This window comes from Grammomys surdaster, unplaced genomic scaffold (genome assembly GCF_004785775.1).
Source record: "Grammomys surdaster isolate TR1022 unplaced genomic scaffold, NIH_TR_1.0 63, whole genome shotgun sequence".
Classification (NCBI taxonomy): domain Eukaryota; kingdom Metazoa; phylum Chordata; class Mammalia; order Rodentia; family Muridae; genus Grammomys; species Grammomys surdaster.
In genome coordinates, this window is record NW_021604565.1 from 13,374,218 (window position 1) to 13,393,207 (window position 18,990).

Consider the following 18,990-nt stretch of genomic DNA (forward strand, 5'->3'; position numbering starts at 1 on the left):
ACAGGCCAGCAGTGGGGGCCTTCTGCTCTCTGTCACGGCACATTAGTGGGGCCTTGGCCTACACGGCCTATGCATCTCTGCAGCAGCCTTCTCGTCTTCTGAGACGGGAACAGGTGGTATTCAACGTGACAAGCAGAATGAGATGACGTGTGCTAAGTGCCCTGCCACACTTCAGTCCATATGCAACGTACACTGGTTAGTTCTGTAGCATTTGTAAGCCAAACAGAGATAAAAGTCTATCTACATCAGCAAAAGCACTTGGCTTTTAAAATAGCTAACTGCAATCCATTACAAACTCCTGAAACACGATACACTAAGAAAAAGGCTGATGACGAAGGATTTATACATGCGTTTATTGGAAGCAGTTAAAGGAACAATGCATAGCACAAGGCGCACAGAAACCAGTGCTGGGCAGGAAGCAGGGATCTTAGAGGCAAAATATTTACATATTACATATATTCTCACTTACAGAGGGAAACTAATTCCAAAGCACTCATTCTGAACATGCTTTGAACTAATGTTCAAACTAGTGTTCTCCACGCAAAAGCAAAGCCTGCATCCCCCCTTGCATTCTACGAAACATGATTATTTAAAAGCAAGACACTTCAAGCTGGTTCTGAAGCAGCCAGTGAGGAGCTGTAAACAGTTCCTTCAGACAGGATAAAGCCACATGAAAGAAAAGAATGTCAGTACCAGGTATCTGAAAGCAGAGGAGGAAATACCAGTCAGCAAGGGGCCGGCTCGCAGAAGGGCCACTCTACCCAGTTGGCCAGGGGTGCCTTAGCCGTAGACAAGAGAGCCGTTAGCTCTTCACTGCAAGTTTCATACTTTTCTCAGTTATTAAATTTCCATACTCTGTAAAATCGTAAGAAACGTGATTTCTATACTACAGAACCAAAGAGGGCTTCCAGAGACACCGAGAAGCTGTGACGTAGGTTAGGGTCCAGGCTCCTATTCACATAATGCACGTGTACACAGGGGAAGACACCACAGCAGCACAGTTCAGGACCCTACCCAGAATCCTCCTCCACTCCCTGCTGGACTCCTGCTGAACTGGATGTGTTCGTTCAGACCGAGGGTTAACTGTGGTGAGCCTCATGACACAGCTGGCTGACTGACTCAAGTGTCACTGTCGGTGGCACTCCAAGTTTAGTGACAGTGAAGGAGAGGACTCTTTTTCTAAGGACTATTCACTACAAAGAGTTTTCTGGTGTTTTTCTGAATGGGACATCTTAAAAGTAAAACTGAGAGGAGACTGAAGAGTGAGCTGAACTCCATAGGAAGCTGATTTTCAGACACTGCAAACAATCAGTTCACAATGAAACAAAGTTGCCCATGGCAACTAAACACTGATCAAGTAAATCCATGTTAAAGAAAAGACTGTTAATTTTCTAAACCTGTCTACTGTCTAACTTGAATATATACTTTTAAAGTCAAAGTTTCTAACAGTTCTAATTTGTTATATAAATTGTAAAAGAAATTAAAATTTATGTTGAAAGTTTTCAGTCCATCCGTTTGCCAGAAAAGTAAATAAAAACAGAACACAACTGTTACAAAAAGGAACAAACAAGAGAGAAAACAACGCCACAGGCAAACAGAATCCTAGAAAAATCGATCTGCTTTCTGATGGTCACTGCTCCTCCATCAAGGCCGGGTCCCCACTGTGAAGCCTCCCGCGCCTCTGCCTTGAGTGTCCACCTGGTCACCACTACACTCGGATCACAGCAGCCTGCAGCCTGGGGATGTCTTCCTTAGACACAGGCTGCATCACAGAGAGTAGCATCAGGATGCAGTATAACCAACTACAGGACGAAGCTCGGTGGAACACATCATTCTTCTGTAAGGGTCACGGTTAAAAAAAATCCTAAACGCAGACAGGCCTCACTGCCTTGTGCTAAGACATAGTCTAAGAACTGAGAAGCCGTATTGACAGGCCCTTGCCTTATCTGAGAGCTCTCAATGCACCAGCTCAGGCTGGTTATCCACAAAGGGCAGCACCCCACTCACGTAGTAGGCAATGCCCAGAGACAGCAAAGCAATGACCAAGATCAAGAGCAAGACCCTCCAGAAACCCAGGTCCTCCACAAACTCCTGCCACGTGGTCCGGAAGCTAGACAGGACTCCTTCGCCTTGCTGGAGGTTGGGGCTGAGCAGGGAATGGCTCTCCATGGCACTGTGGGAGGAGCAAAGAGAAGAAAGAGGCATGAAGACACATTCCACCTGTAAGGCAAGACACAAGACAAGCGCGCTCCCCAGGATGTGCTAGGTACTCTCCTGGGGATCTGCACATCAGCCTTAAACTATAAACTGTGAACTGGACCAGCTAGGTCCCTGGCTTACTATCCAGCAGGCAAATTAAAATCCTATCAGGAAGTCCCAATGAGTGTCTGGGGGAAGTGGGAGGGGTGAGCCCCAGCAGGGTACACTGTACACATGTACAAGATTGTCAAAAAAATGCACTAAAAACATTTTTTAAAGGTACCCCAAGCAGAGATCTTAAAATACATCAAATACCTTGTCTCCATCAAGACATTGACCAAAACATATTTTGTTTTACACTTACAAGACTCAAACAGAGGGGCTGGTGATGGCTCAGCAGATAAGAACACTGGCTGTTCTTGCAGAGGACCTGGGTTCAACTCCCAGCACCCACACGGCAGGACACACTCATCCTAACTCCAGTTCCAGGGATCCAACACCTCCTCTGGTTTCTATAGGTACCAGCCACACACAGCACACATACATACATGTGAGGAAACACACTCAAACACATGAAATAAAATTTTAAAATTTAGAAGAGGGAATTTCTCTCAATTTAGTTCAGTCATGTGCCCAGTTAAGAATTCTCTAAATAAAATCTAGTAACGGGAGCTTACCACTCAGCCTACAGTACACGTAGACCGGTGGTAACAATTCTTTAATTATCTTCTGTGCATTTGCAAAGGTCACAGGGCAACTTCTGAGGCCCAGTTCTCTCTTCCCGATTCAAGTTTTCATGGCAAGTGCTTCACCCACTGAGTCATCCTGCTGACTAGGACCTGTTTCAGCTTTCCCTACTGTTCCTTCCTTCATTAACTCACTCGTTCACTCACTCATTCATTCATAAGTTCAGTCACAGGGTCTTACTACGAAGCCCAGCCTGGCCTAGGACTCAAACTGTAGCTAAGGCTGGCCTCAAACTGTCAATCTTGCCTCAGCCTCCTGAGTAATGGGAACACAGAGAGTGTGTGTGTGTGTCTGGATTTCTTCTACTCACTTTATCTCTCTTATATCTCAACAGGAAATGAGTTCATTTTTCATCTGCAAGAAAAGTGAGCCTAGTTGAGAACTATTAAATTAAGAGAAATTCCCTTTCAACCTTCACATCCACACCCTATACTCAAGGGGATTTTTTAATTTACTGATTTTGTTATTTTTATGAACATGAAGTCTCAAATTATGAATTTTCATTTTGAACATTTTAAAATATTAAATGTTGAAATTAAATGCTGAAATTCCCAGTGTTTAAAATGGAAATGTAAAAAGTCTACAAACAGACTCCAGTGCTCATGGCCCTATCACGAGAAGTGTAAACATCACAGAGAGAACAGGAGCTGTCTCTGGGGTATGAAGGCCACCCTGTGGTAGACTGAAAGTTTACAGGGTGCACTCAGCTATGTTACAGCATGCGGTCTAAAGCCATGAAGATCGTGATCATATGTAGGAGCTGTCCACTGGTCACAGAAGCTCGCTATGTCACAACCCATTCCTTTCTTTTCTCCCAGCCAATGGCACAGAACAAAATCAGCACACAGCAGTGCCTCAGAGCCTTGCCTACCAGAAAGCCTGGCACACTCATGCAAACTGGCGGCCCTTTGTCCTATGATTTGATTTGAACCCTTGACACTTGACCAGTGGTCATACGTTATTGGAGATGTGTCACCCATCTCCAGCTGCTGCCTTCTTAATGGCCCCTTTGTGCTTAACACCCAGATTCTTTTTATATGAAAAACTAATAAGATATTTGCAGTGAATCTACAACAATATGGAAATTTAAGAAAATGCCAGCAAGGTCTATAATAAGATTAGAACATTAAGAAGTCAAATTAAAACCAAGAGGCTTTTGATGTTTCATTTGCCTGAGCTGACCCCTCTCACACTGAAAGACCTGTGTGTAAACTGAGAATTCTGAGAGCCTTTTCCAGGAGCCCACTGAGCTCTGCCGATAAAAACAGACTAACAGAGGCTTTCCAGAGAATGCATCCTACCACCCAGGTGCTATTTGACTCCAGTAGGGAGGAGGGTGGCATGGGGTATGGGCATGTAGGAGATTTTATATATATATATATATATATATATATATATATATATATATATATATGAACAGCCTCAATCTCACTATGTTGTGGCACCCTCTTGCTTCTGTCTCCCAGTGCTGAGATTTCAAGCATGTGCCACCATGCCTGGCTTAGTCTTTTTTTAAAACACATGTCAGCTGCACCATTTCTGTCATCCAGTTGTCATAACAACAATGCAGTTGAGGGCTGGAGAGATGGCTCAGTGGTTAAGGGTCTCTTCCAGAAGACCTAGGCTCAACTCCTAGCACCAACAAAGCAGCTCACAACTCTCTGTAACTTCAGAGTCAGGGGATCTGATGCAGTCTTCTGGCCTCTGTTGGAACTACACACATGTGATGCACACTCATACATGCAGACAAAACATCCATACAAATAAAACAAATATTTTTAAGAGAATAAAACTGAACTTAGAATAGTATGCAGATGAAGAAATACTTTTTGTCAATTTGATTTTTAAGTCCTACACAAGTTAACCTGCATCTCACAGAACCCCATGAGAACACTGCTTGGAGGGCGGCCATGGTTAAGTTATAATGCCTCTTCCTACTTAACCTTTTGTATTCTCCCTCAACTTGTTTATTGCTATGATTTGTGCTAAACATTCATCTTTTTATGTCTCACTATATAGCCCTGGGTAGCCTGGAACTCACAGAGATCCTCCTGCCTCTACCTTCCAGTGCTGGGATTAAAGCCATGTGCCCTGCTGGCTGGAACTTAGTGGCTTTGATGACTTTCGAAGGTGTGAACTGTTTCTACTATCTAATTCCCAATACCTCATCAGCAATTGTCTCAAACTCTGCACTCATTAGTCACCTTCCCTGTCCTCCCAGATCCTAGGGACCCACAATCTACTTTGTTTCTATGAATTTCCCCGCCTGGGCACTTCACACCAACAGAATCAATAGTATGGGTCCTTCTATGCCTGCTTTTCCCAGGCAGCATTTTTTCAATATTTATCCTGACTGAAGCATCTGTCAATACTTGATTAGTTTTTACAGCAGAGTAATAGTCCTTTTTGGGTAAACAGGTAATGTTTATTCTTTCCTTAGTAGATGGACATTTAGTATGTACCTAGATGTGGAATTGTGGGGTTCCACAGTAACTCTGTATACCTTTGATAAGCTGTCAGATTGTTTTCCAAAGTGGCCTCATTCTATGCTGACTTCAGGAGTCTATTTTCCCCACAACCTCAGTAACAGTAGTGATGGCCTACCTGCCTGGGTACACCTGTCCTCAGAGTTAAGGACTATTCCATTGTGGTTTGATTTGTATTTTTGTTGACTTTCTGTAAGGGATTTATTCATTTCCCTGATTTGTATTTTTATAACATTGTTTTTAAGTGGAATTTAATCTCTGCTACTGTGGACTGAGGGCAGGAGTAGGTAGGAGAACCCCATCTACTGAGTGACAGGGTGTTAACCACTTACAAGGAGAAACTTCAGTGTCCACAGAGCCATAGGTAACACAAAGGGAACACAATGTGGGCAAAGGAAAGCAGGAGTTCACATTGCTGCCAAGATGTACAAACTATTCATGATCTAGTTACTTAGTAATCGTGACAGGCAGAGTAGAGTCCAAGTGTAGTTCTGATTAGACCTACTGGCCGGGACCCAAAGTGCACCAAGACACACGTGCGTTCATGAGCAGAAGGCTGGGGCCGGAGAAACGCACAGCTATTAGGAGCACTTGTGTGCAATCTTGAGGACTAGAGCTTAAACCCTTGCACCCACATAACAGGCCAGGCACCCTACACATCCGGTAACCCCAGCTCTGAGAGGGGGGAAGATGTGGAGAAAACACAGGCCTGGGTTCGGAGAAGCCCTGCCTCAAAGGAATGAGAGTGGTTGACGATGCTGGAAACCTCTTCTGGCCTTTCTAGCAGTGAACAGATGCCCACATCAGTGTACACAAATGCACGTACAGTCAGACAGACAGTCAGACAGACAGACAGACAGACACAGACACAGACAGACACACACACAGACACACACACACACATAGACAGAGACACACACACACACACAATCTTTAAGAAGAGGCTTACAGTAATCTCTTACGTTATAGAAAGATGAAAACATGTTTCCAGTTACTTTGCAGAGGCAGAGTTAACCACTGTTGCCTGCCTTGGCACGTGGACTCTGAACCCCTGCAGAGGTGAAGGAGAGGGCTTCGCCTGTGTCTGAGCCTGTTACTGTGCCTGCTTGTCAGCGTCTGGAAAACTCAGGAGCATCTCCAGTTCACAGTAAAACCCTTTGAGCTCCCTTAGGACAACAGGAAGTGCTTCTAACTGACAAAACGGGGCCAGTGAGGGTGTAGAGCCACAGCCAGCAGAGGAAGGAAGCTATCACGGCTTCGAGGGCATTAAAGCTGGGTTGTGAAGGGCTGACCGCCGTGATCCCGATGGTGTGTGGAGACCACTACAGGCGCACAGCTGGGGTGACACGGCTGAGGTCACTGAGTATTTGAACGCTGGGACACCCTAGACTCCGGGCCACGGCAACCTAGGTCAGGCCTATCGGCTTTGCCTGTTGAGCCATCCGGGCAGAGCAGACCTCTCTGCAGACTCCTGGCTGACCCTGCCTGTGTCCCCACCTGGCTAGGCGACAGTGAGGGGCAATCACACATGGAGACCTTGCCCATCCCACACCTGGGCTCCCATTACATAGAGGAGCCCATATTTATTTCATATTTTCCCGCTCGTGTCAAAGTTACCTTTTCTCCTTTGCTTGAGTTGTGAGCACTTGTGTATGACTGAGACCCACATAATCGGGGTCTTACTATGTAGCCCAGGCTGCCTTAGAATTCATGGAAATCCTGCTTACCCCTGAGGCCAGCACTGCAGGTGAGACTGGAGAAAGACGTTCAGTGACTGGTATCTGCTCATGATGAGGCCTCCTCCTCCTCCAGATCCCTAGCACCCACGGCCTCCCCTTGGAATGCACTTGCTGTCTCGGATGCAACCCAACTGCTGTCTTTCATGAATCCCTTTCTTGTCATCTACACTTAAAACTCGGAAGCCCCTTCCCTCAGACGGTCCCATCTTCCACTGTGGCGCACCTGTCTGACACTGTGAGTCACACAGCGTCACTGGGCACTTCTGTCAAGTTCTTCAACTGTAATCTGAAGCCACAGCACATATGTGAGGTTCAAAGACAAAGTTGCTCAGTGACTGGCCATGCCTTAGACAACTGAGTCCTTGGTACCTTTCGCTCTCCGCTGTCTGCATGGTCTCCAGCTTTGAGTGCGCGCCTCTGTTAAATCCTTTTACTTCCTGTTCTTCCAAAGACTCGAGCAGTCGGATGACATCTTTATTCACACCCCGGCGCTTTGCCAGAACTAAAGGGGTAGCACCTTGATGATTGCTGAAAAGAGTCACAAAAAGAAAGGGTCACTGCTGCAGTGGCAACACCACATGGCTAGTTCTGTCAGTGAGGGAAGTATGTGCCGTTGGTTCACAGGTCACACAGAGCAGAGCGAAGCAGGCCAGAAACTGACAGTTGAATTAACTAGAACTTTCCTTCCAGGGAATTGAAGAAAAGAACATTTAGGGAAAACAAAGAACAGATGACAGTAAATAAAAGAGAAAGAGAGAACTTCTAGAGTGGAATTGGAAAGTCTAGTTACAGAGTCTTAGACTCGGTCTTTGTACACACTGTGAGTATATTCATATATGCACACACACATCTCTAGACTCAGTCTTTGTACACAGTGTGAGCATATTCATGTATGTATATGTTCATGCATACTTACACATATGGATGCATGCAGACATGTATGTTTATACACGTATATGCAAAGGGTCTAAGCATGAAAGCTGCCTTGAGCACTGAACCATCTGACTCTAGCAAAGGAGGAGCAGTCACGCTGACTCCAGTGTCAGCTCCTGCTCCACTCTGTCCTGCTGCTACAGACACATCTGCTGCTATGCTCTAATCCATGTGGCCATGGCTCCAGTACACCGGGACAGCAGCAACCTGCAGCTTCAAGTTCAAGCTCATCTTTGAGGGGAGCTGGCCCTTCCACTCAGGAGATTGGGTGTTACTGGTCCAACATAACAAAACCCCACCGTATCCTCCAACTGTCCATCCTGAAGAGGCCTCAGGCCTGGAGCTATGACAGGGTTAGCATGTTCTAACAGGAGACACGTGAGCTGTGCAGAGGAACTGGTTCAAACTGCAGTCTTTATAAGCCGTGTGACTTGACGTGCCTGTCTCACGTGTAATGTGAGCAAAGGGAGGGTTGGGGAATAATGCTCAACATAGAGATACCCACATGAGAGAAATCTAAAACGTAAGTAAAATGAAGCCACTAGAGAGAGCGCTACTCACGGTGAGCTTAGAACAAGCTGATAAAACCGTCCTCCTCCTTCTGTTGTTGAATTATATCTCATAATGAACAGAAGCCAGCGACTGGTTCACACACATGCATGCACACTTGCACACATACACACGCACACAGGAAGCTCTAGGGCTCCCATACTGCCCTACTGAGTGCTTAGGCCTCCATACCTTTCTGAACTTGTCATTACAATGGGTCAGGTGGTGACCAGCCCACAGCCTGCACATCTAATGGGAAGAAATCACGAGGTTCAAAGGAACAGAGAACTCACCAAATATCAATTTTAAGTCCGTTGGAAACTAAGAACTGGATGGTGTCCACATGGCCACACAGGTGGAGAGCCGTGTTGCCCTGGTAATCTGTGGCCAGAGGGTCAGCACCAAACTTATGGAGCAGCTGGCAGATGTCCACGTTCCCTCGGGCCGCAGCGAGGTGAAGGCCTGTTCTGCCTCTGCTGTCACGGATATTTGGGTCAAAGCCACTTTCCAAAAGCCTCTTGGAATAGGTGAAGTCTCCATCAATGCAAGCTTGAAGCAGGGGCACATTAGTCTGTGAAGAATCATTCACAAAAACGTAGGACATTGTGGTGGACGGACACTCCTGCAGAGAGAGAGGAAGCGAGGGACAGCTGGTGAGGCCAGTGGCGGCCAGTCAGAGGAACACGATTACCATTCTTGTCTCGTTCTCAGAAAAAATTTCCTCACCAAACAAACAATAATCACAAAAGTATCTACTATGTTTTATTTTCCACTACAAGATTTTCTTTTCCTCGTATCTGCTGGATCAAATGGCAATTAAATTACTGTAAAACTCTTAATTTTTATCACAATAAAGGGCTGAAATATTTTTAAAGCTAAAATAGAATTAGATTTAAGGCCATTCCCTCATAAGGCAACACATGTGTACTTTAAGCTGCAGACCCAGTCATCTCTACATGCACACACTGCAGCTGGCACTGCACATGTAATTCTTACACACTGTCTTCTTATAAGAGATGCTCTATAGAGTTAACACAAGAATCTGTGGGAAAAGCCCACTGACCCAAGGTAATCTACCCTGTAGAACACTGTATCCGAGGCGCAGGATTTAAACTTCATTTTAAAAGTTAAAGGAACTAACACACTGATTTTTAAATGTCATTAAATCAACAGACTTACAGAATTAACCCTCTTCTGCCCCTTTACAGTCATCTCAGTACTCAGTTTTGCCAAACTCCCAGGGTCTAAGGACTGAGAGATGAGGAAGACAGACACGGGCCAAGGCAGCAGCTGTGCCCACTGAACAGTTCATGTACCAAAGCCCCCACCCCACCTGGGTTCTGCCATCTGAATTCCCTGGAGGCTAGGTACATAGCAGGCAGCTCTAGTACCAAGTCCCTTAGTGTTCTAGAGAGATCAGACCTGAAAACTTACAGGCTGAGGCTAGCCCTGCACTGCCTGAGCCACAGCACACTCGGCATCACAAGCACTCTCCTTACCCTTCGCTTCAACTAAGAAGAAAGTAAAGTCTCTCAAAAGGGACTCCGGAGAGAGAACAGAAAAGCAGAAATCTGGCAGTTACAGAAAAGGCTCTGTTTTTAAAAAACAAAAACAAAAAAAAAAAACAAAAACAAAAAACTAACAAAAACCACGTGTTTATTTTTCTATCATGTGTGCACTTCTGTGTATACCATGCATGTATGCCATTGTAAGTGGGAGAAGGCCAGAGAACAGCTTGTGGAAGTTGGTTCTCTCCTTCTACCATGTGGGTCCCATAGATCAAACTCAGGCTGTCCAACTTGGCTGCAAGCACCTTTATCTTCTGAACCAACTTGCCAGCCCCTAAGGAGAAGGCTCTTCTTCACAGGCTCAGCTTGCACAGTTTCTCACTGTATCTCCCCCCCTCCCCAAGGGTCCGGGAGTACAGAAGGCACAGGCACTGAGCCTGGCAGGTTCTCAGCCTGTCTATTCACTCCTGCAGCCCGGGCTACCTGGCTCTAGAGCACTGCTCCTGTTCTTGGCTCTGAGGCAGGTATCAGCCTACACACAGTGAGGACCTGTTCCTTCTGTTCCTTCAATTCTGAGCCCAAGCTGAGCAGGCATGCACTTGGGGTTCTTACTGAATGTTATGTAACTCTAGCAACTTCAAGGTAAGTTTCATTATCCTTGAATTTCTGTGAGAGTCCCTTTAGATTTCAGGCCAAGGAGAAGGCTGGCCTTACTGGTCTTTCAGACAGAGACCTGGACAGAAATGACTAGAGACAAGCAATCAATCAGTAGGTCAGTGGACAGGAAATGATGGAATCTTGACCCAAATCAATGGCAGAGGAGAGGGTCTTCTGGAGAGGGAACAGAACATGACCACAGTTGAACAGCAACTGATAAGAACACTTCTGGATTCTTCTGACTATAACACAGCATCATCAGGGCCTTGTGAGGGGCAGGGTTCATTACATGCAGGGCTTGGCCAGCCTCTAACTCCTACTTCTCCTGCTTCGGCTACCAAAGCTATCTTGAAATAACAATTCCTTAAAAATTGATCCCCAGGGCTGGAGAAGCAGCTCAGTGTGTCAAGGCCACTTGTTACTGGGGGTTAAAGATGTAGCTTAGCAGTTAAGAGCACTGGCTGCTCTTCCAGGGGACCTGGGCTCAATTCCCAAAACCTACCTGGTGGCTCACAACTCTAAGTGCAGTGCCAGGGACCCAACACTACTACAAAGACACATATGCAGGGAAACTCCGAAGCACATAAAATAAGGATTAATAAATCATTTTTAAAAAGAAAGTACGTGTCACTCTTGCAGAAGACCCACCCAGGTCCAGTTCCTGGCATACACATGGTGGTTCACAGGCATCCATAACTCCAGGTACAGGGGACCCAATGTCCTCTCCTGATCTTGGTGGGCATCAGGCACAGACTTGGTGCACAGACAAAATGCAAGCAAAACAGTCACACTTTTAAAATAAATCTAGAAAAATATTTTTTAAAAATTAAAAAGGCATAGTCTCCATGTAGTGGTTATCTACACACACATACACACACACACACACACACACACACACACACATCCCATCCTAATATTTTATTTAATAAAGATGTTAGCAGTTCTTCTGTGAGAACATTCTCTTAGTCTCCCCTGCACTACTCACTGGATTGGAGCACCAAAGAAAACAAACAGACAGACAAAAACTCAACACAAACTGTTTTGGAAATAAAAGTGCATATACCAAGTATTCTCAAGAACAGAGACGTGTTGGCTACACTCTGTAAGAAATGATCTGGGTGTTTTGACTCAGGCCTTCTGGCTGGCAGGCTGGGATTCCTCTGGAGTGGCCCGGCTGGGGAAGAGTTGCCCTTGCTCTAAGGTGAGAAGTGAAGTCAGTCTGTTTCTCTGTCCTGGAAGATCTGCTCACCTCAACCCTACAGTTAAGACTCCCAGGCAGACAGCACTTCCCCTTGGTCACGGAGGTGCAGGCCAAAGATTCCTGAAAGTTCTCAGGACATGAAGAAATCCACAGCAGAACATGCAGAAGGTGCAAGCTGAAATGTTCCCCAGCACCACCAGAGCTGTGTCTGAATTCCTAACAAGGTTCAGCAAAAAAACTGTAATGAATTCAGAAGGGTCGGTGACAACAAGGAACTTCACCCACAAGGGACAGTGTGAGAAAGAACGCACTGTCCTGTGACACACAGCACGTCAAGGGGCCTGTGCACATTCCCCAGAACACCTGAGGTAAAACAGCAACCTGCCAGGCCACCCAAGTGACTGCCAGGCACTCAAGTTGTGCATGAGAAGGAGAGTGGAGGGGCGTGACTGTGATGTGGAGCTGTGACTACTGACAAAGCACAGACAGGAGAGAGTCCTCCATGTGTCATCTGCAGAGAGAAGCCGGGCTCTGGAAGTCACCCTCAGCCTCTGGAACTCTGATACACATTCTCCACAAAGTAAGTGGAAGCTAACCTCTAACTTTAGCTAATTAATTTTTTCAGGGCTACGGAATTTGAGCCCAGGGCCTTGGATAAGGAAGGTCAGTCACTGGGCCACCTTGCCAGCTCCACAAAGAACTCTTAGGAAGAAAATTATATTCATAAGAGCGGGAAAGGTAAGAAAGAGCCAAAGAGTGTGGCTCAACCAGACAAATGGGTCTGGATCCGTATCTCGTCTCTGCAGCACTCCCCTGCATGGCCTTACTCTTAAGTCACTTGCCACCCACTCTGAGATGTCCCCTGTTCTGTGCAGCAGTATACCCAGCCTGGATCACAGAAGGGCAGCATCAACCACTAAACATTCGCTGTGACTGAAATCTTAGCTGTGTCGTGTTAGCTGGTTGCATTTAAAGTCCAAATCCCAGAGAAAGCAGGAGGGAGACACATGAAGTCTGACCTCTGTGAGGAGCAACTCTCAGGACTGTACAGCTAGTTTTCTTGTTGTTGGACGCTGTCAAAGTTTGGCCTCTCCATCCAGATGTGTGTGGCGCTGCCTGGGAGTAAATCCAGCTTGGCTCCTTCGCAGCTGTGTGACTGAGCCCTCAGTCTGAGGTTATTACTGTCTCAGGCCGTGCAGTACCCTGCTGTGCTGAGGCAAACACGCAAGGCACATCCATCCCTTGGTAACAGAGTGGCCTCTAGCAATGGGGCGGCATCTAGTGGGGACAAAACCTCCAGAAAAGAGCTGGCAGAGTAAACGCACGACGCCTGCAGTAGCTATGGTGGGGCAGCCAAGCCCCAGAAAACATGAGGCTATAAGGAGGGCCTGGTTTGTAAAGGGCAGTGTGCATGGGGCCTGTCCACAGATGGGCACACAGGCAGACTTGTGAGGGGTGGTGTGAGGGGTGTGCAGCCTCTCAGTCACAACTCCTGCCCTGTGGGTGGCACTGATACTGTAACTCACCCCACCCTAGCTCTCCCTCAGGTCTCAGCTGGGACCTGAACCTAAGTAACCAGCAAGGAGGTTTGGGCGGAAGCTCGAGACTTAGTGAAAAGTTCCATCGAACGAACGTGCTTTCCGTTTATATCCCACACTGTGGACTCACAGTCCCGGGTCAAAGTACACGAGTTCTAGGGTCAACGTCTTCATGGCCGGAAACTAATGCAAAGGTGCCGTGTTTCAGTACGGGCTGTGCTGATAACCTTACACTTTGTTCTCTATCCGGTATCAACAATCAAGTACATACACTATGGACTTGAATTCATTTAGAAAGTCACTGGTAAAATGTGAGTAAGCACTACACTCCTGGTTCACATGCACTGGTGACATCACGCCTACAGAGGAACAATTAGAAGCAGGTATTAAAGCTAAGACACCAGACACAAAACTGGCATGTTGGGGCTGCAGGGAGGACTGGGGGGGGCTGTGAGTGGGGAGGGCTGCGGGGAGGGCTATCAGGAGGACTGTGAGATCTCACTGCATACCCTGCCTAACATCACGGAAAGCAGCAGAAGGAAGTGGTGTGCGGGAGAGGGAGCCCAGTCTGGAGTCTCTGTGGTGCTGGTTGTTCTTATCCCTGTATAGGAAGGAATCCAGTGACTTCCAGAGAGAATACAACTGTAACGAGCCGAAAGCAAGAACTTCGGGAGCCATCGAACCAGGCCAGTGTGCACTCATAATCCTAACTCTACAGACCCACAGATCTCCCAGTGAGCAGTGACTGCTCATAACCCAGTATACACATGCCACAGGTCTCAGGAAGGGGACAGGCACATGGATTCACATTCCAAACAGACTCCTCTCATCCCAAGAACAATAAAGCTCTCCAATGTCACCTGCTCCACAGGAAGCAGCCTGGCAGAGTGTTCTGAAGCAGCCTTGTCGTCACTGAATACAAGTAAGTTTTTGTAGAACAACAATAACAAAGCCTTTGACAATGTCCCCTAGTGTACAGGAAGTGACTGAATTCCTGGACCTGCTGTGCCTAAGCATTTCTCACTGAGATAACGAGCAAACCTTTACTCTATTTTTTCTTCACCAAGAAGAAACTAAAAACACTAAAGCAGGGATGTCTGCTGTATTCTGGCAATATTTAGATTATTTTTTTTCTTTATTGATTAGAGTTTAGTCACAACTCAACTTTTAGAAAAGATAATAGATTTAAAGGAATTTAAATAAAATTTCCAAAAACTAATAATTGCTAGTTTAGACAGGTTACTACTTTTGTTTTCTAGATTCTTTACGATGTAATTATGCACTTTTTGAAACTCTTGGTGCATGGGGTCCTTTTCAGTTTATGATCTATACTGAACTGCAGGGACATTAAGCCTGAGAGGTGGAGCCTCCCATGTCCCACTCGTGTTACTGATGGACAGTGGCTGATTTAACAGCATTTCTCATGTCCAACAGTGCCACCTTGTGAGGCATCCAGGCTTTGGCGTGGTTTAGTTTTAGAGACAGCCTTGCCTTGTATGTGAAAATAGAGTTATGTACAGTGGCTGGCAGGTACTGCATCCTTCATGCAAAGCCTCCATCTGAACAATACAGGGAGCAACTTCTTCCTTCACACAACCTTGAGGAGGGTCTCATAGATGTCCCTAGGTTGTCTGACTACCGGGGGCAACACACATCATAGTACTTTTCTATTACACCAGGCGACCTTCATAGACCCTTAAAACCCAGCAACTCTTACAAATCCTACTGAGCCAATATGCCACCCCAGAGGCTTTGGTCGGTTTGCTGCACATACCTAACACACAACTGCAGAGGACTGAGCTGCCAACTTTCCCAACAGCTGTTTAAAATAGCATTATCACTAAGCGAGCCCTGAATTAGGAGAAGGACCTACCACACAGGAACTGGGTATTTTAAAGCTGAAGCCTCTCCGATGCTAGGGAAGGATCCGAGGCCTCACGGGGCTCTGGTCCCCTCTCTTGGCAATGGCGTGTAGGGTCACCTTTTGAGGCCTAGTGAAGGTAGGATGAGTTCAAGGATCCAGATGGAAGAAGAAAATGTGAGGTTTTCTCCTCACCTTTCCAAACCCAGATAATGGGATAAGAATACGTGAAGGATTACAGGCAGAAGTTAGGCTGCAGCTGAATCTTCCACATGCTGCTACTTAGGAAACTGTGGTGGGGTGGAAAGTGGGGAATGCCTGTAACCTGAGGCAGGACAGATCCAGAAATTCCCAGTTTTCCCAGCAGAATACTTTCAAGTAGAAAAGGAACGAACCAGAGCAAGTCTCTGTCCTACTGAGAGCCAACCAATACACAGGCTCTCCTAGCAAAGTGTCAAACTGGCAGGCAGGTCCAGCCTCCCAGAAAGCTCTGGGGAATCTTTCAGTGATGGGGGACAGAGGCTGGCAAGTCCCAGCAATCGCAGGAATTATGTATTCATGGTGGGGTAGTGCTGTGTGTGTAGAGAGGTCAGAGGCACAGGATCCCCTGGAAGTGGAGTTACAGGAGGCTTTGAGCCACCTCCCGGAAATGGGTCCTCTGGAAGAACAGACTGTCTCTTCAGCTACACTCAGACCTGCTGTCTTCCAGGGCGTAGCCTCTACTGTGAATAACATCTCCTGCCTGGACAGATCATCCAGTGCAGACTCAGACACCAGGAGTTAAAGCTCCTTGCTATTTTGCATACATACCTCAGTTTTCTTCCAGTTCTTATTCACTGTCTCTTAAAACCACACTCTGTCATTCACACTATGACTAATACTAAGGAGACTGGCAATCATGGTAAACACTCTCATTTTTAAAATGTTCTGTGTGACCTGTTATTAGAGACGTGATGAACTGTAACACCTAACAATTCTTTATTTAAACTCTGAATAACTGCGACTTTGAGCTTTTGTTCTGGCACTCAAGAGGACCACACTGTTCAGAAAAGGTCATTATGACATGAGAATTGTTCTTTAAGATGCTTTCAAACGATGGTGATTTCACGGGCTCCAAGTACTATGACAAGTTTCTTATTTTTGAGTCCGTGGGACAAATTATATCCCAGAATGCACAAGTTCTTGGATTCTGGAAAATGAACTGAATCAGAAACATTTTGTATCTTAAGCTACGGAGGCACAAGAAGAGACAAAGGCAAATTCAAGACAAGTTTCAGGCTCACAACAGCTTGTAAACGTGTCTTTGCCTTCGGCCTGTCTCTCCAGCAATACTCAGCCAAACAAATCCTCCTAGACAGCCTTTCTTCTATCTGTACTGAGCTGATCTTAGGTTTTAGTTATGGTTTATCAGATGATGTAGGTGTTACCACCACTTCAGAAACAGATACATCCGGGAGGCCCTCAGGCTGCACCACTGTCTTAGCTGCCCCTCCTGGACTCTAAGTCCCACCACCCGATTCTAACGCACAAGGACCTCTGGCCTTCCCGAGCTCCCACCCCCTCTCTTTACGGATCCTTCTTTTCCATCCTTCAGTGTCTGCCTCAGCCCCCTCTGGGGCCAAACAAGAAGAAATCTTTGGGCACCACTGTTGTTAAGGCTCTAGCCTCTGACACTGTCCTTCCCGCTGCTCTTACTCAGAATACGCTCTGAGCCCTGGTTACTGATCTATTCCAATACCACAGGCTTCTGCTCTCGTTCACGCCGCCTTCCTTCAGCTATCGCTGTTCCTGTAGCTTACTAAAGTGATAATTTAGATGGAAGATTTTAAACGATTATTTATAAATCTCAGAGGAATGCTGAGAACTGTAGAATACAGTTACTACAGCCATGGATATTACTTTTAAAATGTAAACAGACATACAGTGTCAGCTACCACAGGCAAGGTATCTAGCATAACATAACACGCTGCTGTTTGTGTCTCTTCCCACTCTCTACTCCATTCAAGCAGGGCTGCGATGCCACCAAGCCTTACCTGCCTCTGTTCTGTAACAGTTCTTCAATTCTCATACGGCAAGCAGCCCAACCTTGTTCTTACGACTGTCTTGTCATCCGCCACTTTCACATCTGTCACCTGGCTCGTCCAGTGAGCCGGTGACACAGCCAGTCCCTTTCTCTGTGCACTCCACACTTACCCCTTCCCTCAACTACTCCACAGTGTTCTCTTGTGTCCTTTATTGTTCTCTCAGTTACACCAATGTACAGTTCCTTAGTCTACTCCACAGCCTTTAACCATACCTACTATGTATGGTCTGGATGCGAAGTGTCCCCCCAAAGGCTCAGGAACTGGAGGCCTAGTTCCCAGCTGCTGGGGTTACTGGGGGAGACTGTGACATCAGCTGTGGGTCCAGCTGGAGGAAGTGAGTCACTGCAATCGGGTGACTTACTTGCTCTGCTTCCTGTCGCCATGAGGTGAGCAGCCTTGACACCTGTCCCCAGCTCCGTGATATAGCGTCACAATGGCTCTAGAAGCCACAGAGCAAGGACTATCGACGGCAATCTCTAAATTAGAAATAAAATACATCTTTCCTCTTCTCAACTTATTTATATCAGGAATTCTGTCATATTGAATAAAAACTGGCCAGTGTCCCACCTTTCTATAACTACTGAACTTCCGTTTCCAGTCAAACCTTGTCTTGAATCCTAGTCTCTACTGATGTACTTGACCAGGCATCTCAAATATGACTACACCCAACCTCTGCTTCACGGGCCACCTACTCCATATCTGCTCTCAGTCTGTCAGCAGCCGTTTTCTCGAATATGACTGCCCCTTGCTACACAGAGCCCTCGCATTCATGGTTTTATTTTTGTTGCTTTCAACAACCCATGGTCAATCATAGTCCAGGACATCGATGGGAAACTGCAGAGAGAATTCATAAGTTCTCAAGAACACACTTCTGAACACTGTGACGGACCCTCAAGTCTTCCAGCCCCAGCCTGGACTGGTCCTCTGTGTAGCAGGCTGTATTTACCACAGGCATCTAGCCGCCATCTGGACCATCAGGTCAGCTGCTGTAACACAGGCGATGTGATGCTCTGGCCCATGTGGCAGTGCCTCTCTCATTCACCTCGCTTCATCTCACCATGCAGGCATCTTGTCACCTCAAACCCCGGAGGAGACGGACATACAATATATATTCTTAAATAGACAGAGGCCAATTCATGGAACTTTTATTATAGCATAATGCTATTTATTGTCCTATTTTGTTACTGATAATCATCTCTTACAGTGCCTGCTTTGTTAAGTAATTGTGTCATGTACACATATATAAAGAAAAAATAGCACACTATATAAAGGACCTGGTACTATCCAAGATTCCAGGCGTTCATGGAGGTCTTGGATTATATCCCTGTAATGAGTAATGACGGGCTATGGTGCTTCTGTCTCTCTGACTCCATCTCTGGTCTTACAGCTGGCCTGAACGTGTTAAGTCAGGTCCTGCGCTCTTCTGATCAAAGCACGCTGACCACCTCCTCCCCCCTGGAGACCCAGCCTTTACTAGCACCCACTGAC

The 18,990-nt window shown here is 46.4% G+C and overlaps 1 protein-coding gene across 1 annotated transcript in view; it reads right to left on the minus strand.

The window, feature by feature from the left end:
• Positions 1–329: 329 nt before the first annotated feature.
• The window catches only part of Ankrd46 (ankyrin repeat domain 46), a 21,137-nt gene continuing 2,476 nt past the window's right edge, over positions 330–18,990 (minus strand). Inside the window, exons 3-5 of the mRNA XM_028767698.1 lie at positions 8,947–9,275; positions 7,541–7,699; positions 330–2,173 (exon numbers count right to left, since the gene is read on the minus strand). Coding sequence (XP_028623531.1) covers positions 1,957–2,173; positions 7,541–7,699; positions 8,947–9,257 — 687 coding nt within the window. The 5' untranslated portion in view covers positions 9,258–9,275 and the 3' untranslated portion in view covers positions 330–1,956. The remainder of the gene's footprint in view (positions 2,174–7,540; positions 7,700–8,946; positions 9,276–18,990) is intronic.